The sequence below is a fragment of the Tympanuchus pallidicinctus genome, unplaced genomic scaffold, assembly GCF_026119805.1.
Source record: "Tympanuchus pallidicinctus isolate F22 unplaced genomic scaffold, pur_lepc_1.0 scaffold32, whole genome shotgun sequence".
In the NCBI taxonomy this organism is placed as follows: domain Eukaryota; kingdom Metazoa; phylum Chordata; class Aves; order Galliformes; family Phasianidae; genus Tympanuchus; species Tympanuchus pallidicinctus.
In genome coordinates, this window is record NW_026294750.1 from 3,678,402 (window position 1) to 3,693,452 (window position 15,051).

Genomic DNA, 15,051 nt, shown 5'->3' on the forward strand with positions numbered 1-15,051 from the left:
GTGGGGTGGCAGAGAAGACGGGTGCTCATAGCACTCTCCCTCCTGGGGCTGCTCAGAGTTCCTTCCCTGCATGGCCAGGCTTGGAGGTGCCACATGGCACTTGATGGCCAAAGCGGCCCAGCGGTGTCCCAACACCAGGGCCAACTCCTAAGCCCAGAACAGGGCAGGAGGTCAAATAAATGCATTGCATCCCCAGCAGCTGAATGGGGAACACAGCAGTGCGTGGGCCTGTAGGAGCAGGGTGTGCAGATGCTGCTCGGATGCATCCCCGCGCTGTGCCAGGAGCAGCAGGAGCCAGGAGCTCGTTGTTGTTAGCGTGGGGGCTGTGCTGGCTGCTGGCCCCCATCCCTGCCTCGGCGGTGAATGCGGCTCCGGAAACGCTCTCTCAGCTCAGCTGGCGGCGTGGCTGGGGTTAGGGCATGGATTGGGTTACCCTAATCCAATGGGGGAAAACCAGCAGTGAGAGGGAAACCTCTGTGCCTGGCTGCGCACCCAGCGCGGCTGTGTGGGTGCCCACAAAGAGCTTTCATCCCAGGGCTGAGCTCAGTGCATTTCCAGGCTGTGCTGAGCCCGTGTCAGTGCCTGGTTAGGATGTGGGGCAGGCCACGGGGTTGCGTGGAGCTCTGCCCTCCTCTCTTTGCCTTCATCTCCTCCTCTCTCCACAGCCTTTTCCCTTTCAGCCCCCCCAAGTGAGCCAAGCCTCGCTCATAACTCCTGTAAGCAGAAGGGAATTTGGAAACGCTGAGAGCAGCAATTCCCAAACTTCTCCTCCATCAGCTCGGCTCCTGGCTGCTGATTCCCCGCTCTTCCCTTTGTTCAATTCCTATGAATTCCTGTCCGCTTGTTCTGCCCATCCTCCCACAGTGCTGTGACCCACGCTGGGGCTGTCACCGTGCACCACGCAGCAGAGCAGGGAGGGCGCACAGCCCTCGTTATCCCACTTGGATCAGTTGGAATGGCTGCACAGGGAGCAGCCCGGCCCCCTCCTGCTGCCTTTGTCACGGCCCCTCGCTCTGCGTGGGGACGGCAGAGGAGCTGAGTGCTGGCACTCATCCTCTGGCTGTTGGGTTGCTGCTGCGCCTGCAGAATTGCTTCTATTTATTTTTTTCTCTCACATCCAATGTGCAGAACTTGTGCTCTGAGCAGCGCACAGAGGGTCCGGTTTATTATGGCTCAGGGGGAAATAAATCTTCCCAGAGCGCCACTGATTCCTCGCAGACAAAGCTGCTCCTTTGTGCTCCCGGCTGTGCAGTGGGGCTGCTGTGTGGATGGAGGAGAAAGGCTCCATTTCCCGATGCTCTGCTCCCAGATTTTTGCCCTGTGCTCCCCAACAGGTCAGGGCTCAGCAGTTTGCACGGGGCTGCTTGGAAGTGGGTTCTTCTCTCCCACCTCCTCGCAGGGTGCCCATGGATGACACCCTGCATTCCCTTCTTCCTGGGAAAACAAACAGATTTCAAGGGCTTGGTCAGAGGACAGGGATGTGGCTGAGGAGAGGGAGGGAGAGAGGTGAAGAAAAGGCTGGAAAAACAGAGGAAGGAGGCCAGGATGAAAGGAGGGTTTGGCTCACAGCCACCTGAGCCCCTCGCCCGGGAGCTGCCTGGATGCTCGCCCCCGAAGCCGCTATCGGAACGTGCGTAAATGCTCCAGATTTACGTCTCCAGATTTACACCTCCTGATTTACACGGGGCCCCTCAACGGGGCTGGGGCCAGGGGGTGGGGAGGTGCGTGCAGAGCTGAAATTCGGGTTGGGGTGTGGGAGGACAAGGTGCTTCGTTCCCGGTGGCGTGCAGCCAACACGGGAGCTGGGGGATGCTGTTAGCAGGCTGAGAGCCCTTGGAGGGGTTGGCCTGGATTGAGCCTGACCAAGGAGGGGAGTGCAGTCAGGATCCCCTTCCTCACAGGTCTGCTCTGGGTTTGGTGCTTGGCTGGTTCCCAGGGATGGGAGGAGAGGCTGTACGCCCCTCCTCCTCTCCTGCTCCCAGCCCATGTGGATGACAGCTCACAGCCTCCACACCACAAGGATGGCCACAGTGTAGGAACGGTTCCTGGGTTTTGGGTGCAGCTCAGAGGTGACTCGTTCTGTCCCCAGCTCCAGTTCTCAGTGTGCTTTTTGTATCCTGGTGTATCCAGCTTGCTGTGCACACTTCAAGGAGCTCTGCCAATGCATGGTAGCAGTGTGAGATGGGGAGGTAGCACTCATGGTAGCAGTGTGAGTTCCAGTGCAAAGAACTGCAGAACAGACTGGACACCTACATGGATGTGGAGCCTTATGCACATGACAAGCACTGATGGAGAGGGGCTGTGCACCATGCCCTGGAGACCAGGAGGGGTTCTGACCTCCTCCAGGGCAGGCAACTGAAGAGAAAGAGAATGGGATGCAGAGGAACTCCAGGCAAAAGCCTGAGCTGCTGGGAACAGCTCCTAGACAGAGGCAGCCAGCTGTGAATCCTGCCAGGGATGCACAGTGCTACTGATGAGCTTTGGTGATGTGCATGTGGCACAGTGCTGCTGCTTGCACCAAGGGGGAGTGCAGGAGAGGGATGCACCCATGCAGCACTTTGGTCACCGCAGGGTCCTTGGGTTGTACTCCTGGCCGTGTCCCAAGCTTTTGTTTGCAAACGCTGGGCAGCAGTGACCTTCACAGTGCAGGAAGGGCACCGGGTGAGCCAGGAGGGTTTTCCCCATGGGGAAAGGGTGGGGTTGTCCTCCCCGCGCTCGGCAAACTTTGACTTTGGGGAGGGGGGAGGAAAGCAGCACCCAGAGAAAGTTTGTTCTTCACTTCCTGTGTTTATTCCCTTCCCTTTCTCCCTACCTTTTGGAAAAAAGCAATGGGAGATTGAGAATATGCTTTTTTTGTGTGTGTGTGTGTTTACCCTAAGGAAAAGCCCCAGCTTTTCTCTCCTGAGAGATCCAGGGCAGCCCCCACCCAGAGCTGCTGCTCAGAGTCCCAGTGTATGGCTGCTCTCTCTGGCACAGATTTGCCCATGGCCGTGGCCACCCTGGGCGACTGATGGCTGTGACATGGCCCAGCTGGCAGAGGCAGAACAGCGCTGCCCTGAGACCACGCAGCCAAGGCTGAACCCCACTTCACAGCTCCTGAAGCCACTACTGAGAGCAGCTCTGTGCCACCCTTGAGTGGCACCAGGGATGGGGCAGGCGGTGAAGCGTTGGGGTGTTTGCTGGCTCTGGTGTTGGTGCTGGCACTGGGTGCACAGCAGCGGGTTGGCACGTGCCTATGGGCCGTTGGGGGACCTTGATCGCTGGCAGCAGATGGTGGCAGTGATTGGGGAGCTGCAGTGGTGTGGATGAGTGCACGTGTCCCACCCCACAGCCAGCAGCGTGCCAGCAAGAGGAGCTGTGCATTGCTCCTGGCTGCCCTCACAGCAGTGTCAGCCAATGGTGCTCTAAAGGGGTGCACAGGGTTGACTGGGAGCCACCATCTCAGCCTTGCTGGACCTTCCTCTGGTCTGCTGCTGGTGACGTGGTTCTCATCCCCGGCTTCTCCTCGCTACCCTCCTGGCAGTGACAAGGACTGTTTGTGTTGGCCAAGGTGAGCATTAGGGTTGGCACCAGCATTGGGGTTGGTACTAGCATTGGGGTGGGCTCCAGCACTGACCCTGCTCACCTCAGTCTGGCCAGTGAGGGAGTCTGTGCCTCCAGGTCCTGATTTCGGGAGGAGCAGGTGAATGATGCAATGCTGCTGACGCTGGGCTGAGCAGCACTGCATGCTGGCCGTGTCCCGAGGTGGTCCCAGGGCACCGGCAGAGCAGGGACGTGGTGTGATGGAGGCCAGCTGCTTGCTGCGCTCCGCTTCCTTCTTTGGAGGTTTCCTTGGAGGGGAGGGAAGGCAGCGCTGACATCTCAGTGCATTATCATAACAGTCCTGGTGCATTCGCATTGGTTTTTCAAAGCGCCGTGCCCAGGGGGAGGGCTGGGTAACCCCGGCTGTGCCTCCCCCCTTCTTCTGCTGGGTTGCAAAGGGCTCCCCAGACCCCATCCCCGAGTGTCGAAGCCCCACGCGGTCCCCATCCCCTGTGCTGCACAGCGGTGGTTGGTGCTGGTGGGGGTCCCGTTGCTCTCCTGATGTGACCTGGGAAGGGACGGAAGCGCAGCAGGGAGGGAGCGGGGAGGGTTTGGGGACAGAAGCAGGGGGAAGGGACGCAGACAGCGAATGCAGGGCAGAGGCAGCGCCGGCACCGCGCGGCTCCCTTCCTCACCGCCGCACCGTCCCCTCCCTGAGCACACTGCTCTGTGCTGGGGGGGGGGACCCCGCAGCCCCCATCTTGCCCCGCTCGCCCTTCGCTCGCCGGATCGCTGCACCTGGGTTGGAGGTGGGGGGGGGGGGGGGGGGGAGGCGGCGAGCTCTGCGCTGCCCTTCGCTTCTCCTCTGCTTGGGGACGCGAACGGGAGCCGCAAGCTTGTCCCCGCTTTGCCGCCTCGCCAAGCCGCACCGCATCGGGGCTGCCAGCGCCCGCGGGAGCCGCTCTCCGAGCTCCACCGCTGCCACCTTGGGAAATACCGATGCCACCGGCGCGGATTGGCGCAGCTGGGAAAGGACACCGAGCCCCACCGAACTCTGCTGGTGTCCCCCTGCCCGTGCGGCACCGCCGCGCCCGTGGCACGTGGGGCATAAGCGGTCTCTGGGTGGCACGGGACCTGCCTTGCCCGCTGCTGCCATGGTGGGAGCCGGCAGCCGGCGCTGAGCTCGGAGGGCCACGGCATCATGCTGAAGTTTCGGGCGGATCGGAGGGTGAGGTAGGAACCGCCGGGGTGGGCAGGGGGAGGTCGGGTGGTACGGAGGTGGTGGCGGTGGCTGGGGACCCTCAGCCAGGGTAGGGACTGCTGCATTGCAGTGCTTGGGAGGCGATGTGAACTCGGAGTTTCTGGAGCAGGGTCAGCCGAGACAGATGGTTCTGGGGGGGGTTAAGGAGCTTCTCTCATGTTTCTGAGGCCTGGGGGTGGGAACGGCACAGGGAGGGAGCGTGAGTGCCTGGGTTGGTGCCGGGAGGAGGCACAGGGGCTGTGATGCTGGGTAGGCAGCTTGGCCTGGAGCAGAGCTCAGCCTTTGGGCAGAGAAACCCACAGCAGTGTGCGGGTGGCGGGCAGGGCTGGGGACCTGGGGGATCTGGGGGTTGTGCTCAGTGGAGGCTTGGTGGTACCGGTGACTCAGGGCAGCCCCTACTATGCAGGGCTGAGGATCAGGGTGCTGCTTGCTCACTGCATGCACCCTCTGTGTCAGCATCGTGAGCTGCCCTGTCACTGCCATGCTGTGGCTCTCCAAACTGGGGACAAACGGTGGCAGAAAGCCCCTTTGGTGCCTTCTGAGCTGGGAGCAGGGGTTGGGGACGCTGCCTCTGCAGAGAACTCACATCAGATGCGCTGGCAGCACAGAAAAACCCGGTGCCAGGGGAGCGGGTGCTGCCCCTCGCTGCAGGTTGCAGATTTTTAGGGTAATGCCCAGCAAAGGGGAGAGCAGAGCTGGGTTCAGGACCAGGGTGGGACCTGCATGGGGGCAGCTCCCAGCGGGGCTCTTTTTGGCAGAAAGCAGTGGCTATCCCTGAGCCTGGCTGCAGCCCAGCCTCGGGGTGAAGCGTGCATGGATGGGATGGTCTTGGCAGATGTTTTCTTGCTCAAACTTCCCCTGTTTTGCTGACACTCAGCTCTTGGGCAGCATGACGGGCTGTTTGCACGCTGTCTTCATGGGTGGTCATAGGCAGCTGTGTCCCCATGCCCAGCAGTTTTGGGGGACTGTCGCCAAGAGGGGGTCATTTGCACCCCCCTGTTGCAAAGCAAACTTCCCAGGATGAATGTGGCAGCCCTCACCCAACTTGAGGCATCTGCTGCATTTTGGGCTCAGCTGGCTGCCAAAACCCCACCTGGGGATCTACTGAGAGCCCCCTTCTCCCCCACCAGCAGTGGGGCCAGGTGCTTTGTGACCCTGGCACTGTGGCAAATAGCCCTGAAACCAGCGAGCCCAAGCAGAGGATGTGACGTCGGCGTTGATGCTTTCAGCTCAGCCCAGGCTGAGCCTCGGCTGCTGCTCCTGCAGCGATTTATTCTGACAGCTGGGGGGGGGTTATGGAAATGTCTCACCACGCGACAGCCGCTGCTGTGTGATGTGTCCAGCAGAAGTAATGAGGTCTCAGCTGGCAGAGACCTCATTCCGGCTCTTGGCGAGATGAATGCAATCTGGGAAGCGCAGGTGAAAGGCGGTGCAAATGGTGCAAGAAGCGCAACAAAGCTCTGGTGCTGGAGCAGCAGAACGGTGCTAAAAGCAAAGGGATTTGGGGAGCAAGCGGGGACGGATGGAGCTCTCTGCTTTGCACAGGAGGGTGGGCAGCACCTCGCTGGGTTTCTGTGCACCCTTGGACCCCATCCTCCCCCTTCCTGGGTGCTAACAGAGCCCACTGCGTTGTGTCTTGCAGCCACAATGAAAGGCGGAACACCTTCCTGCACCCAGTGACAGGACAGCTCCCGGAAGAAAACTCAAGATTAGACTTGCAAAAGTAGGTTGGGTCCCACCTCTGTTTGGTTTCAGGACCAGGGTGGGCTGAGGGATAGGGAAACATCGCCTGGGGAGAGAGGGGAATGTGGGAACGCAGCCATACCGACAGCCCCATCTGTGCCAACAGGCCGACCTTGGACATGTCAAGCAAAGCAGGCAGCAAGCGCCCGGCGAACAGCAGCAACAGCAGCGAACCCTCCAACCACACCATGGTGACAGAGGTGGCTCCGGAGCGGCCCGGAGGCCGGGTGCGTGCCCGGGTCCACGTGGCACAGAGGGCAACGACGGAGCAGACGGGAAGCGTGGGTCCCCCCAGGGCACTGAGCTCATCCTCTCCTCCTCTGCAGGCGTCGCGCTCCTCCCGTAAGGGCATCGCCTTCGGGAAGCGCTCCAACTCCATGAAGAGAAACCCCAACGCCGCCGTCACCAAGAGCGGTTGGCTTTACAAGCAGGTGCCCCAGCCCCGCCGTGCTCCATCCCGAGGGAGTGCTCCTGTCAATGGCTGCTCCTCCCGATGGCTGCGTGCTGCCAGCGTCTCACTGCTACTCTCTTGCAGGCCAGCTCGGGGGTGAAGCAGTGGAACAAGCGCTGGTTCGTGCTGGTGGACCGCTGCCTCTTCTACTACAAAGGTACCACGTTTGTGGGTGTTCTTGTTTTTTGCAAGTGCTCGCTTTTGCGGGTGCTCACTTCTGTGGGTGCTTTTGTGAGTGTTTTTGCTTCGGCAGGTGCTTGCTTTTCGTGGCTGCGTGCTTTGGTGGGTGTTTGTGCTTTTTGCAGGTGTTTCTGCTCTTTGCAGCTGCTTGCTTTTTTGCGGGTGCTCACGTTTATGGGTGCTTGCTCCTGTGGGTGCTCACCATGCTGGGGCACTGAGGGGTTAATGCCCTTCGCCCGCCTCCTGGCAGCTCACTCAGCTCAGCTCTCCTTGGCAGCCGAGGGCGAGCATGAATTATTGAGCAGGTTGGCGTGCCGAGCAGCGGCACTGCTTGCAGGGGAGGGCGAAGCAACAGGAAGGCAGCGCATTGCCACAGGTGGGCTGCTCACCATGCGTGCCTGCTGGGTCCCACCTTGCCTCTAAACGCCCCTGTTTGCCCACCAGATGAGAAGGAGGAAAGCATCCTGGGCAGCATCCCCCTGCTCAGCTTCCGCGTGGCAGCCGTGCAGCCCTCTGACAACATCAGCAGGAAGCACACCTTTAAGGTGAGTGTGGGGCCGTGTGGGGCTTGGGGGAGAGGGGGGCTGATGCTGGTGGGATCCCTGCTGTGCCCTCCTCTCGCTTTCTTGGTGGTGGGGCGTGGAGCAGAGCCCAGCTGTGGAGAGGGGAACTGCCGGAATCCCCTGGGATGTGCTGGGGAAACTGAGGCATGAAGGGGGCAAAGCGGCTTCACCTCCCACTGTGTGGGCTGGGAATGCTTTCCCCTCCAAGCCCTGCTCCCATCCTGCCCATTCCAGTGGCATTTCTCAGCAGAGCTCTCTCTATCAGGCACAGAGCATCCCCAGCTCCATTTTTTTTTGGCTTGCTTTGACTGGTGCATTAGTTGCTGCTCATCAGCCCTCCCTGCAGTGGATGTAGGAGGGGAGAGCTGGAAGGCAGAGGATGGCTGTCCCACGTTTGTCCCTGAGCAGACCCCATCTGTCCCCTCCACACGATGCTCAGTGGCGCTCACACAGCACTGGTGGGTACCAGTGTGCACCTTGGGGTACTGCCACCCCTACTGCCATGGTTTCTGAGCATCTCCTTGCTGCCTTGATGCACAGCCTGACTTGTGCAAAGCCAAGCTCACACTTTCTTGCTCGTGAGCTCCACAGACCCATTCCTGCACCTCTGCACTCCCTCAGTGTGTGTGCACCCAGACAGACCCATCCATCACTAGAAATACTGAGCCAACCCCCAGCGCTGGAGCTGGGGTTAGGGCACTGCAGCCCTCACCTCTGCACATGGGGTTTCCCATCCATGAGCAATGCACGTTGCCAGCTGTGGGCTCCAACACCTCAAGCACTGCTCTAAGTTCATTGTGGGGATGCTTTTGCAATTTGAAGGGCACGTTTTTGTAGCTGTCACCCTGAAAGCCAGAGCAAGCATGGCTTAGGGTGAGTGCTTGCAAGCAGTGATTACCTCGTGCCCATGCCCAGAAAGCTGTGTCTGTCTGTCTGTCTGTGTTGGGAGCAGAGCAATGACCCAGCAGTGGTCTGTGATGTGGTTGGAGAGGAGCCCTGGAGGGCTGATATTCACCAGCTGAGCTCTAAGGACGAGGGGCTGTGTTTTTGTGTGCACTTGGGGGTGCCCATGGATGGCTTTGTCCCATCCCTGGAGGTGCCCGATATCATGCATGGAACCCCGGGCAGCCTGAGCTGTGGGTAGCAGCCTGCCCATAGCATGGATGATCTTAAGTCCCCCCCAACCCAACCACGCTGTGGTTCACTGATTCCTGAGGACCCTCCCACCGCGCTCAACACACACCTGAACGTCCCAAAGCTGCGGTGTCACAGTGATCCCCATCCACCTCCAGGGCTGAGCAGTCCCCAAAGCAAAGCGAGGGCTGCGCCCGCGCTCCCCCCGCTGCGCTTTGACCCCATCTCTGTGTTTCCTCCTCTCTCCGTGGGCGAGGATCCCCCAGGGCAGGAGGTCTCCGCGCTCCCGTCAGCCACGCCAGCACCCAGCATAGGTACATCGGCTTGTGTTATGGGTGCATGCAGAGGGTGAGGGGCTGCATGCTTTGCTCACCCCGCTCCCACTAACCTGGGGAGGAATTGGTTTGGTTTGAGCTCTCGTTCAAAGCTCTCGAGCTCTACGAGGGCTGGAGGGACCAGGCAGGAGGCGTCCCTGTCCCCAAGTGGAAACCCCAAATGGAAACCCAAGGGAAGGTTCTAATCAGAACCTCCTTTTTATTTTTGGTTAATTAAAATGATAAAAATTGAACCCTGAAGGTCTTTCAGGAGGAAAAATCTGCTTTTTTTTTTTTTTCCATTTCTTCCTCCTTGTTGCCTCCCGTTCCTCTCCAGAGAGGGGGAAGGTGGTTGCTTCAAAAAGGCCCAGGGCAACCAACTCTGCCTACAGCACAAGGTGGGCTGTGGGTATGGAAAATGAACCCAAAGTGAACTTTTTCCCCCTAAAACATTGTCTGAATCAAGAAGCCACCTTCCCCCTCGTCCTGCATGAAGAATAGATAACACTTGGACTGGCTGGGGGTGAGGGCATCACAGTGAGCTTTCGTCCCACCCAGTGCTGTGAGGATACTCCTGGGGGGGGAAGAACGGAGCACTGCAGCACCAGGAGCTCTTGCCAAGCAGGAGATGGAGCTCTCACACCTCCTGTCTGTCTCTCTCCCCACTTCTCTGCCTTCCTGCAGGTGACGGTGTGCTGGGTGGAGGAGGTGCCGGCGAGTAACGAACAGTCCCTGTCTCCCCAGGCCGAGCACGCCGGCATCCGGACGTACTTCTTCAGTGCTGAGAACACAGAGGAGCAGGAATCCTGGATCCAAGCCATGGGCGAAGCTGCCCGGGTGCAGATCCCCCCAACCCAGAGGTCAGAGCGTTGTCCCTGTCGCACAGGGCTGGAGACGCTCCTCTGCCTCTTGGGAATGGGGTGGGGGGGCATGGGAGCAGAATGGAACTGGGGAGCGTCAGCATCCCGCTGAGGCTGTGGGAAGAGGGTTGGGATGTTGACAGCCATCCTGAGGGCGTTATGAAGGAAAGGTAATGCTCTGCTTTCATCTCCTTGCCCTCCAGACACGAGAAGACGGATTCTGAGAACATCCCCCCCAGCAAACACCACCACCACCATCGTAATACCGTGCACCACGAGCACCCCAAAGCTGACCCCAGCGCCAAGACCCGGGGTGAAGGCGACGGCCGTGGCTCAGAGAAACTCGAGAGGAAACCAGAGAGGATGGAGAGCAAGAAGGAACCCTTGGCCAAAGCCAACGGCATCGCCGGGCAAGAGATACCCTCTGAGCCCGGCAGCCCTTACCCCGAAGCACCGCGGGTGCCGACGAGCACAGAGCGGCCGCCCCAACCCAACGGTTGGCCCTACACGTCCCCCAGCCGCCCTGGCAGCACCGCCTACCCCCCACCCGATGGGGAGAGCGCTGCCCATCGCCGCAGCTTCGCCCCCCGCACCAACCCCGAGAAAATGGCGCAGCGCAAGAGCTCCATGACGCAGCTGCAGCAGTGGGTGAACCTGCGCCGGGGCAACGTGCCCCCCGAGGAGCTGCGCAGGTAAGGGCTGAGAGGTCCGGTGGGGGCTCTGGATGTTCTCCTTTTCTCCAGGGTGATGTTCTGGGAATATTTGGCCTTTTCCCACCTATTATATCCCCTTTTGGGTGTCTGCAAATCATGTTGGCTCCAAACTGTAGGATACCCCCAAAAAGCAAGCAGGGTGGGTTTTGGAGGGGATCACCTCGTGCTTCCCCAGGACAACGGACACCAGTCAGCTTTCCCAACGCTGCTTTCTCTAAGGGTGTCCTTGCCTATTGTGACCACTCAGTTCTCACTCCTCCCTTCCAGCCCCACCAGGTTTTACCCCGTGTCTCGCCGGGTGCCTGACTACTACCCTCCCTACTCACCCCAGTACCCTGAGGACTATCAGTACTACCCACCCGGCGTGCGCCCCGACAGCATCTGCTCCATGCCCGCCTACGAGCGGGTCAGCCCTCCCTGGGCATTGGACAACAACAAGCGGCATTCCTTCCGCAACGGGGGCCCCTACCAGCTCCAGGAATGGAAGGAGCACCCCGGCTACGGCCGGCAGGATGTCCCGGTCTGGCTCCCTGGTAGGCAGCCGACTTATTTCGATGAGGTGGATGCTGCCTCGGGGTCGCTGCGGAGGATGTCGCTGCAGCCCCGCTCCCGCTCCGTGCCCCGCTCGCCCAGCCAGGGATCCTACGGCCACACGCGGGTCTACTCCCCGGTGCGCTCTCCCAGCGCTCGCTTAGAGCGGCTGCCGCCCCGTGGAGAGGAGATTTATGTCGACCCCGGCACCTTCATGATGAGGAGATCCATCAGTTCTCCCAAGGTAAGCGCTGGGATGTGCCGGGGTGGAGGGGAACCTGGTTGAGGGCTGTAGGGTGGGGAGGCTGCAGCGCAGCTTGTCCCCTCTGCGTGCATGTGTTGGCCTCGAGGTGCCACCAAGTCCTCGGTGTGCAGCTTTATGTCCTCTCTTAGGACCTCTATGAGCAAGGCAGTCCCAAGTGGGGCGTGCTGATGCTCCTGTATGTCTGCTGCACTGCTAAAAGCCAGCCCTGACCCTGCTGCATGGCTTGGCTGTGCGCAGAGGGGAGCAATCTGCCCCAATTTGCAGCAGTGCAGCGTAGAAAAGAGGGGATACAGGGAGATACCACGTACCCCTCACCTGTCCATGGGGTTTGATGGTGGTCTCCTCTCTCCTCAGTACGACTACCTGGGTGACAGGCGGCCCATCCCTGCAGGAATGTACCCCTACCACTACCCCGCATCCCCCACGGTCCACGACAAGATGGTACGTATGCTGTCAGTGTCAATGGGCTGAGCTGGGGGGCTCACAGCCAGGGGGTTCACAGCCATGTGCTCCTCGCTGCCCTCAGCCCCATGGGATGGGGTGCAGGGTCTGCTGTGAGGCACAGCTCACCCTGCCTTGGATGGATGAGAAGGAAACAGCTGCTCCGCAGGGTTGGAGATGGGTTGCAATGGGGCAAGTTGGGACTGTGGAGCTCGGACTGATGCCTCTGGTCCCTCCTGGCCATGCTTTATGAAAACCCCTGACCCTGTGCTGGGGTTGAAGGTGCACTGAAGCACCCTTGCACCCCTCCTATGCTCTGCAATGCCCATCTTGTCACTGCTCCCCCGGGGCTGGGGTGAGGCTGGAGTGCTCCCTGCACCTCTGCTCTCCTTGTATCTCACTTTGGGCTGCTGCTGCTGCTTGTCCCTGGATCGTGTTTTTTCTCCTGGATCGTTGAGCTGGACCTGCAGGTCCACACAGTGCAGCACAGCCCTGAAACTTCATGTCAGGAGCAGCCACTGCAGGAGGGAGAAGCAAAAAATTTCATCAGCTGTCCATGCTGCCATCCATCCTCACCAGCAAGAGATTTAGGGACAGCGAACAAAGACCCAGCGTAGGGAGAGGGACCTGCACCATCTGCAGCCCTCCTCGCTTTGGGCAGAGGAGGTGGCACTTTGCTTCCCCAGCCAAGGGGTCTTTGCATTTCTGCAGCCTTCACCTAACCGCTTTGCTTCTTCTTTTATATGTTTTGTGTGTTCGTTTCTTGCCGCATGCCTGCTGGCTCCGGGTAGGATGAACTTTTAGACCTTCAGTTGCAAAGAAACCTAGAGTATTTGGACCAGCAGGTAGGCAGAGCTGGCTGCAAGCCTCACGCTGCTTACATCCCCATGTGCCTCATCCCCAGCAGCGTCCCCGTCCTTCCCAGTGCAGCATCTCGTCCCCTAACATCCATCCTCACCCTTCTTGGCACTAAAGCAGCACCTGTCATCTTTGGTTTGCTTCCTCCATCCTCCCCCTCCGTAGGGTTGTTCATTGCTTGGCAGAAAACCACCCCTGACAGTGTCTTCTGTGTGGTGTGCTGGAGCTGAGGGGCAATGGGGGGACATCCCTGGGTCTGGGGGTGCCTACAGCATCAGTGCTGCAGAAATGGTGGCCCAGGGCTGGGCACAGCACATGGCAACTGTAGGCACGGAGGTGCTGGGGGCTTGCCCAGCATCTGCCCTGTGCTGCAGGGGGGAGGAAGACAAGCACTGTGCTTTGGTGATAAGCTCACCGTGCGCATCCTCCAAGGCTAGAGGTGGGACGCAGAGCTGGGATTGGGTGACCGGCCCTAAAGTGACAGCTCTGAAGTTTGGCATGCTGTGGGGTGTTTGGAGGAAAGCCGGGAGCTGACCTCATTCTGGGAGCAGGGTGAGGGAGAGCCTTGGGGACCAGCTGTGGGAGTGGTGGGGTGGGAATTGCCGGCACCAGCTGCCGCCGATGCGGGGTCTGCAGCCATCGGCTGTTGCTGCCGCCTGGTGCTCGTTGCAGGAGCCGGGTTTGCACTGAGGGAGCTGCTCCAGTACAATCTCATTAGTCTGTGAATCCCCATCGGTGCAGCAATCACCGAGATCTGCATCTGCCTTGGAGCAGAGCCAGGGACACGCAGGAGCACTCGGTGCAATAAAAACTCTCTGGATTATTTCAATGCCGTCGGCGGCAACGCTCCCTCACCGAAGCACTTTAAAATGCTCCCTAAAAAGGCTTTCCATCTCCTCCTCCTCTCCTGCTGACCTCTAATTCAGGGCAGTGCTGCCAAGTAGCTCTTTGAAAACAATTCACTGCTTTATTTGCACTCTCCGCGTTTATCCAGAGAGCTGTGATGTGTCACCGGTCGGCTCCCTTGGCTGCACCCCAATTGGTGCTGGTCCCCAGCGGGCTCTGCTCCTGGATCTGTGCTGCGAGGGCATCGTCACCTCTGTCTGCAGCACTCCCATGTAACACATCCCCACGAGAGCACCCAGCTCTGCTGCTTGAAGCCACCAAGCTGAAATGGGGGACACAGCTGTCCCCATCCCCACCTGAGCAGGGCCGTCCCTCTGCTACAAGGGCAGGACACAGAGCTGTTTGTCGGCCTGACCTGTCTGTCTGTCTGCTGGGGCCATGCAGTGTGTTGCAACAGTGGGCATCGTGCAAACTTGTGTCTGTGCGTGCGGTTTGCTGCCCTGGGTTCAATTTGTTTTCATCCCCAACGAAGCTTTCAGCTCCTGGGATGCTCTCAGCCTGGGACAGCTGTCTGCTGGTGGCTCGAGCCCTTGGGACGTCTCTTGGAGGTGGCACCTTGCAGCACAATGCCCTGAGGGTTCCTGGCCAGCACTGCGCCCTCACCTCTCCGCTGACCTCTGACATTTCCTTCCCTGTCTGTCGCAGATGAGCGAGAGCGAAACCCTGATCAGTATGGTGAACAGGATGGTGGAGAGCTCCTCCCCTAGGGCTCAGCTCTACATGCAAGTAAGCCTTGCTAATGCCAGTGCATGGCAGGCCACGCCAGCCGCCCCATGCCATCCCTGAGGTCACCTCCTGCCATTCTGCTCATGCAAACTCCAGCATTCGTGCAGTGCTGGCACACATCACGCTCTGGGGGTCCCGCTCGTCCATCCCAGGCTTTGCTAAATCCATCCATGAGCCATTCCAGCCCTGTAAATCCTTGTGGTCCTGTGAGCGCAAGGTGGGGAAGCAGAGGTCCTGAGCTCTGCATCTGTGTTCGGACGCTTTTGTGTATCAATGTGACCAGAAGGTGGATCTGGAGGAGCCCAGCCAAGGATCTGCAACCAAAGAAACATCAGAGAGAAGAAGCAGCCCGTGCACATCCCATCTCCTGGAGATGGGAGAGACTGCAAATGCCTGGGGACATCTGTGCTGATGGGTGCAGCACAGAGTGCTGATGCCCCATGAGGAGGGGAGGGTGTGTGGTCCCATCCCTGAGCAGCAGGGCTGTGCCTCAGGGTGAAGCTGGAGCTGTTGTGATGCCTTGGTTGCTCTGTGTAGAATCTGCATCCACCAGGCTCTGGCATTTCCCAGGTTCGGGTCTGTT

The 15,051-nt window shown here is 59.8% G+C and overlaps 1 protein-coding gene across 17 annotated transcripts in view; it reads left to right on the forward strand.

The window, feature by feature from the left end:
• PLEKHA6 (pleckstrin homology domain containing A6) overlaps window positions 1-15,051 on the forward strand; it is a 39,525-nt gene that overhangs the window by 15,822 nt on the left and 8,652 nt on the right. For 5 of the 17 annotated variants that reach the window (XM_052698191.1, XM_052698190.1, XM_052698188.1 and 2 more), the window contains exons 2-11: window positions 6,426-6,506; window positions 6,633-6,957; window positions 7,062-7,134; window positions 7,602-7,702; window positions 9,853-10,028; window positions 10,232-10,720; window positions 11,009-11,516; window positions 11,892-11,978; window positions 12,770-12,823; window positions 14,388-14,468. In XM_052698191.1, coding sequence (XP_052554151.1) covers window positions 6,646-6,957; window positions 7,062-7,134; window positions 7,602-7,702; window positions 9,853-10,028; window positions 10,232-10,720; window positions 11,009-11,516; window positions 11,892-11,978; window positions 12,770-12,823; window positions 14,388-14,468 — 1,881 coding nt within the window. In that variant the 5' untranslated portion in view covers window positions 6,426-6,506; window positions 6,633-6,645. Of the gene's footprint in view, window positions 1-1,744; window positions 3,551-4,388; window positions 4,756-6,425; window positions 6,507-6,632; window positions 6,958-7,061; window positions 7,135-7,601; window positions 7,703-7,737; window positions 9,169-9,852; window positions 10,029-10,231; window positions 10,721-11,008; window positions 11,517-11,891; window positions 11,979-12,769; window positions 12,824-14,387; window positions 14,469-15,051 lie in introns of those variants that run through there. The other 12 variants (XM_052698179.1, XM_052698185.1, XM_052698178.1 and 9 more) reach the window with 12 other exon arrangements.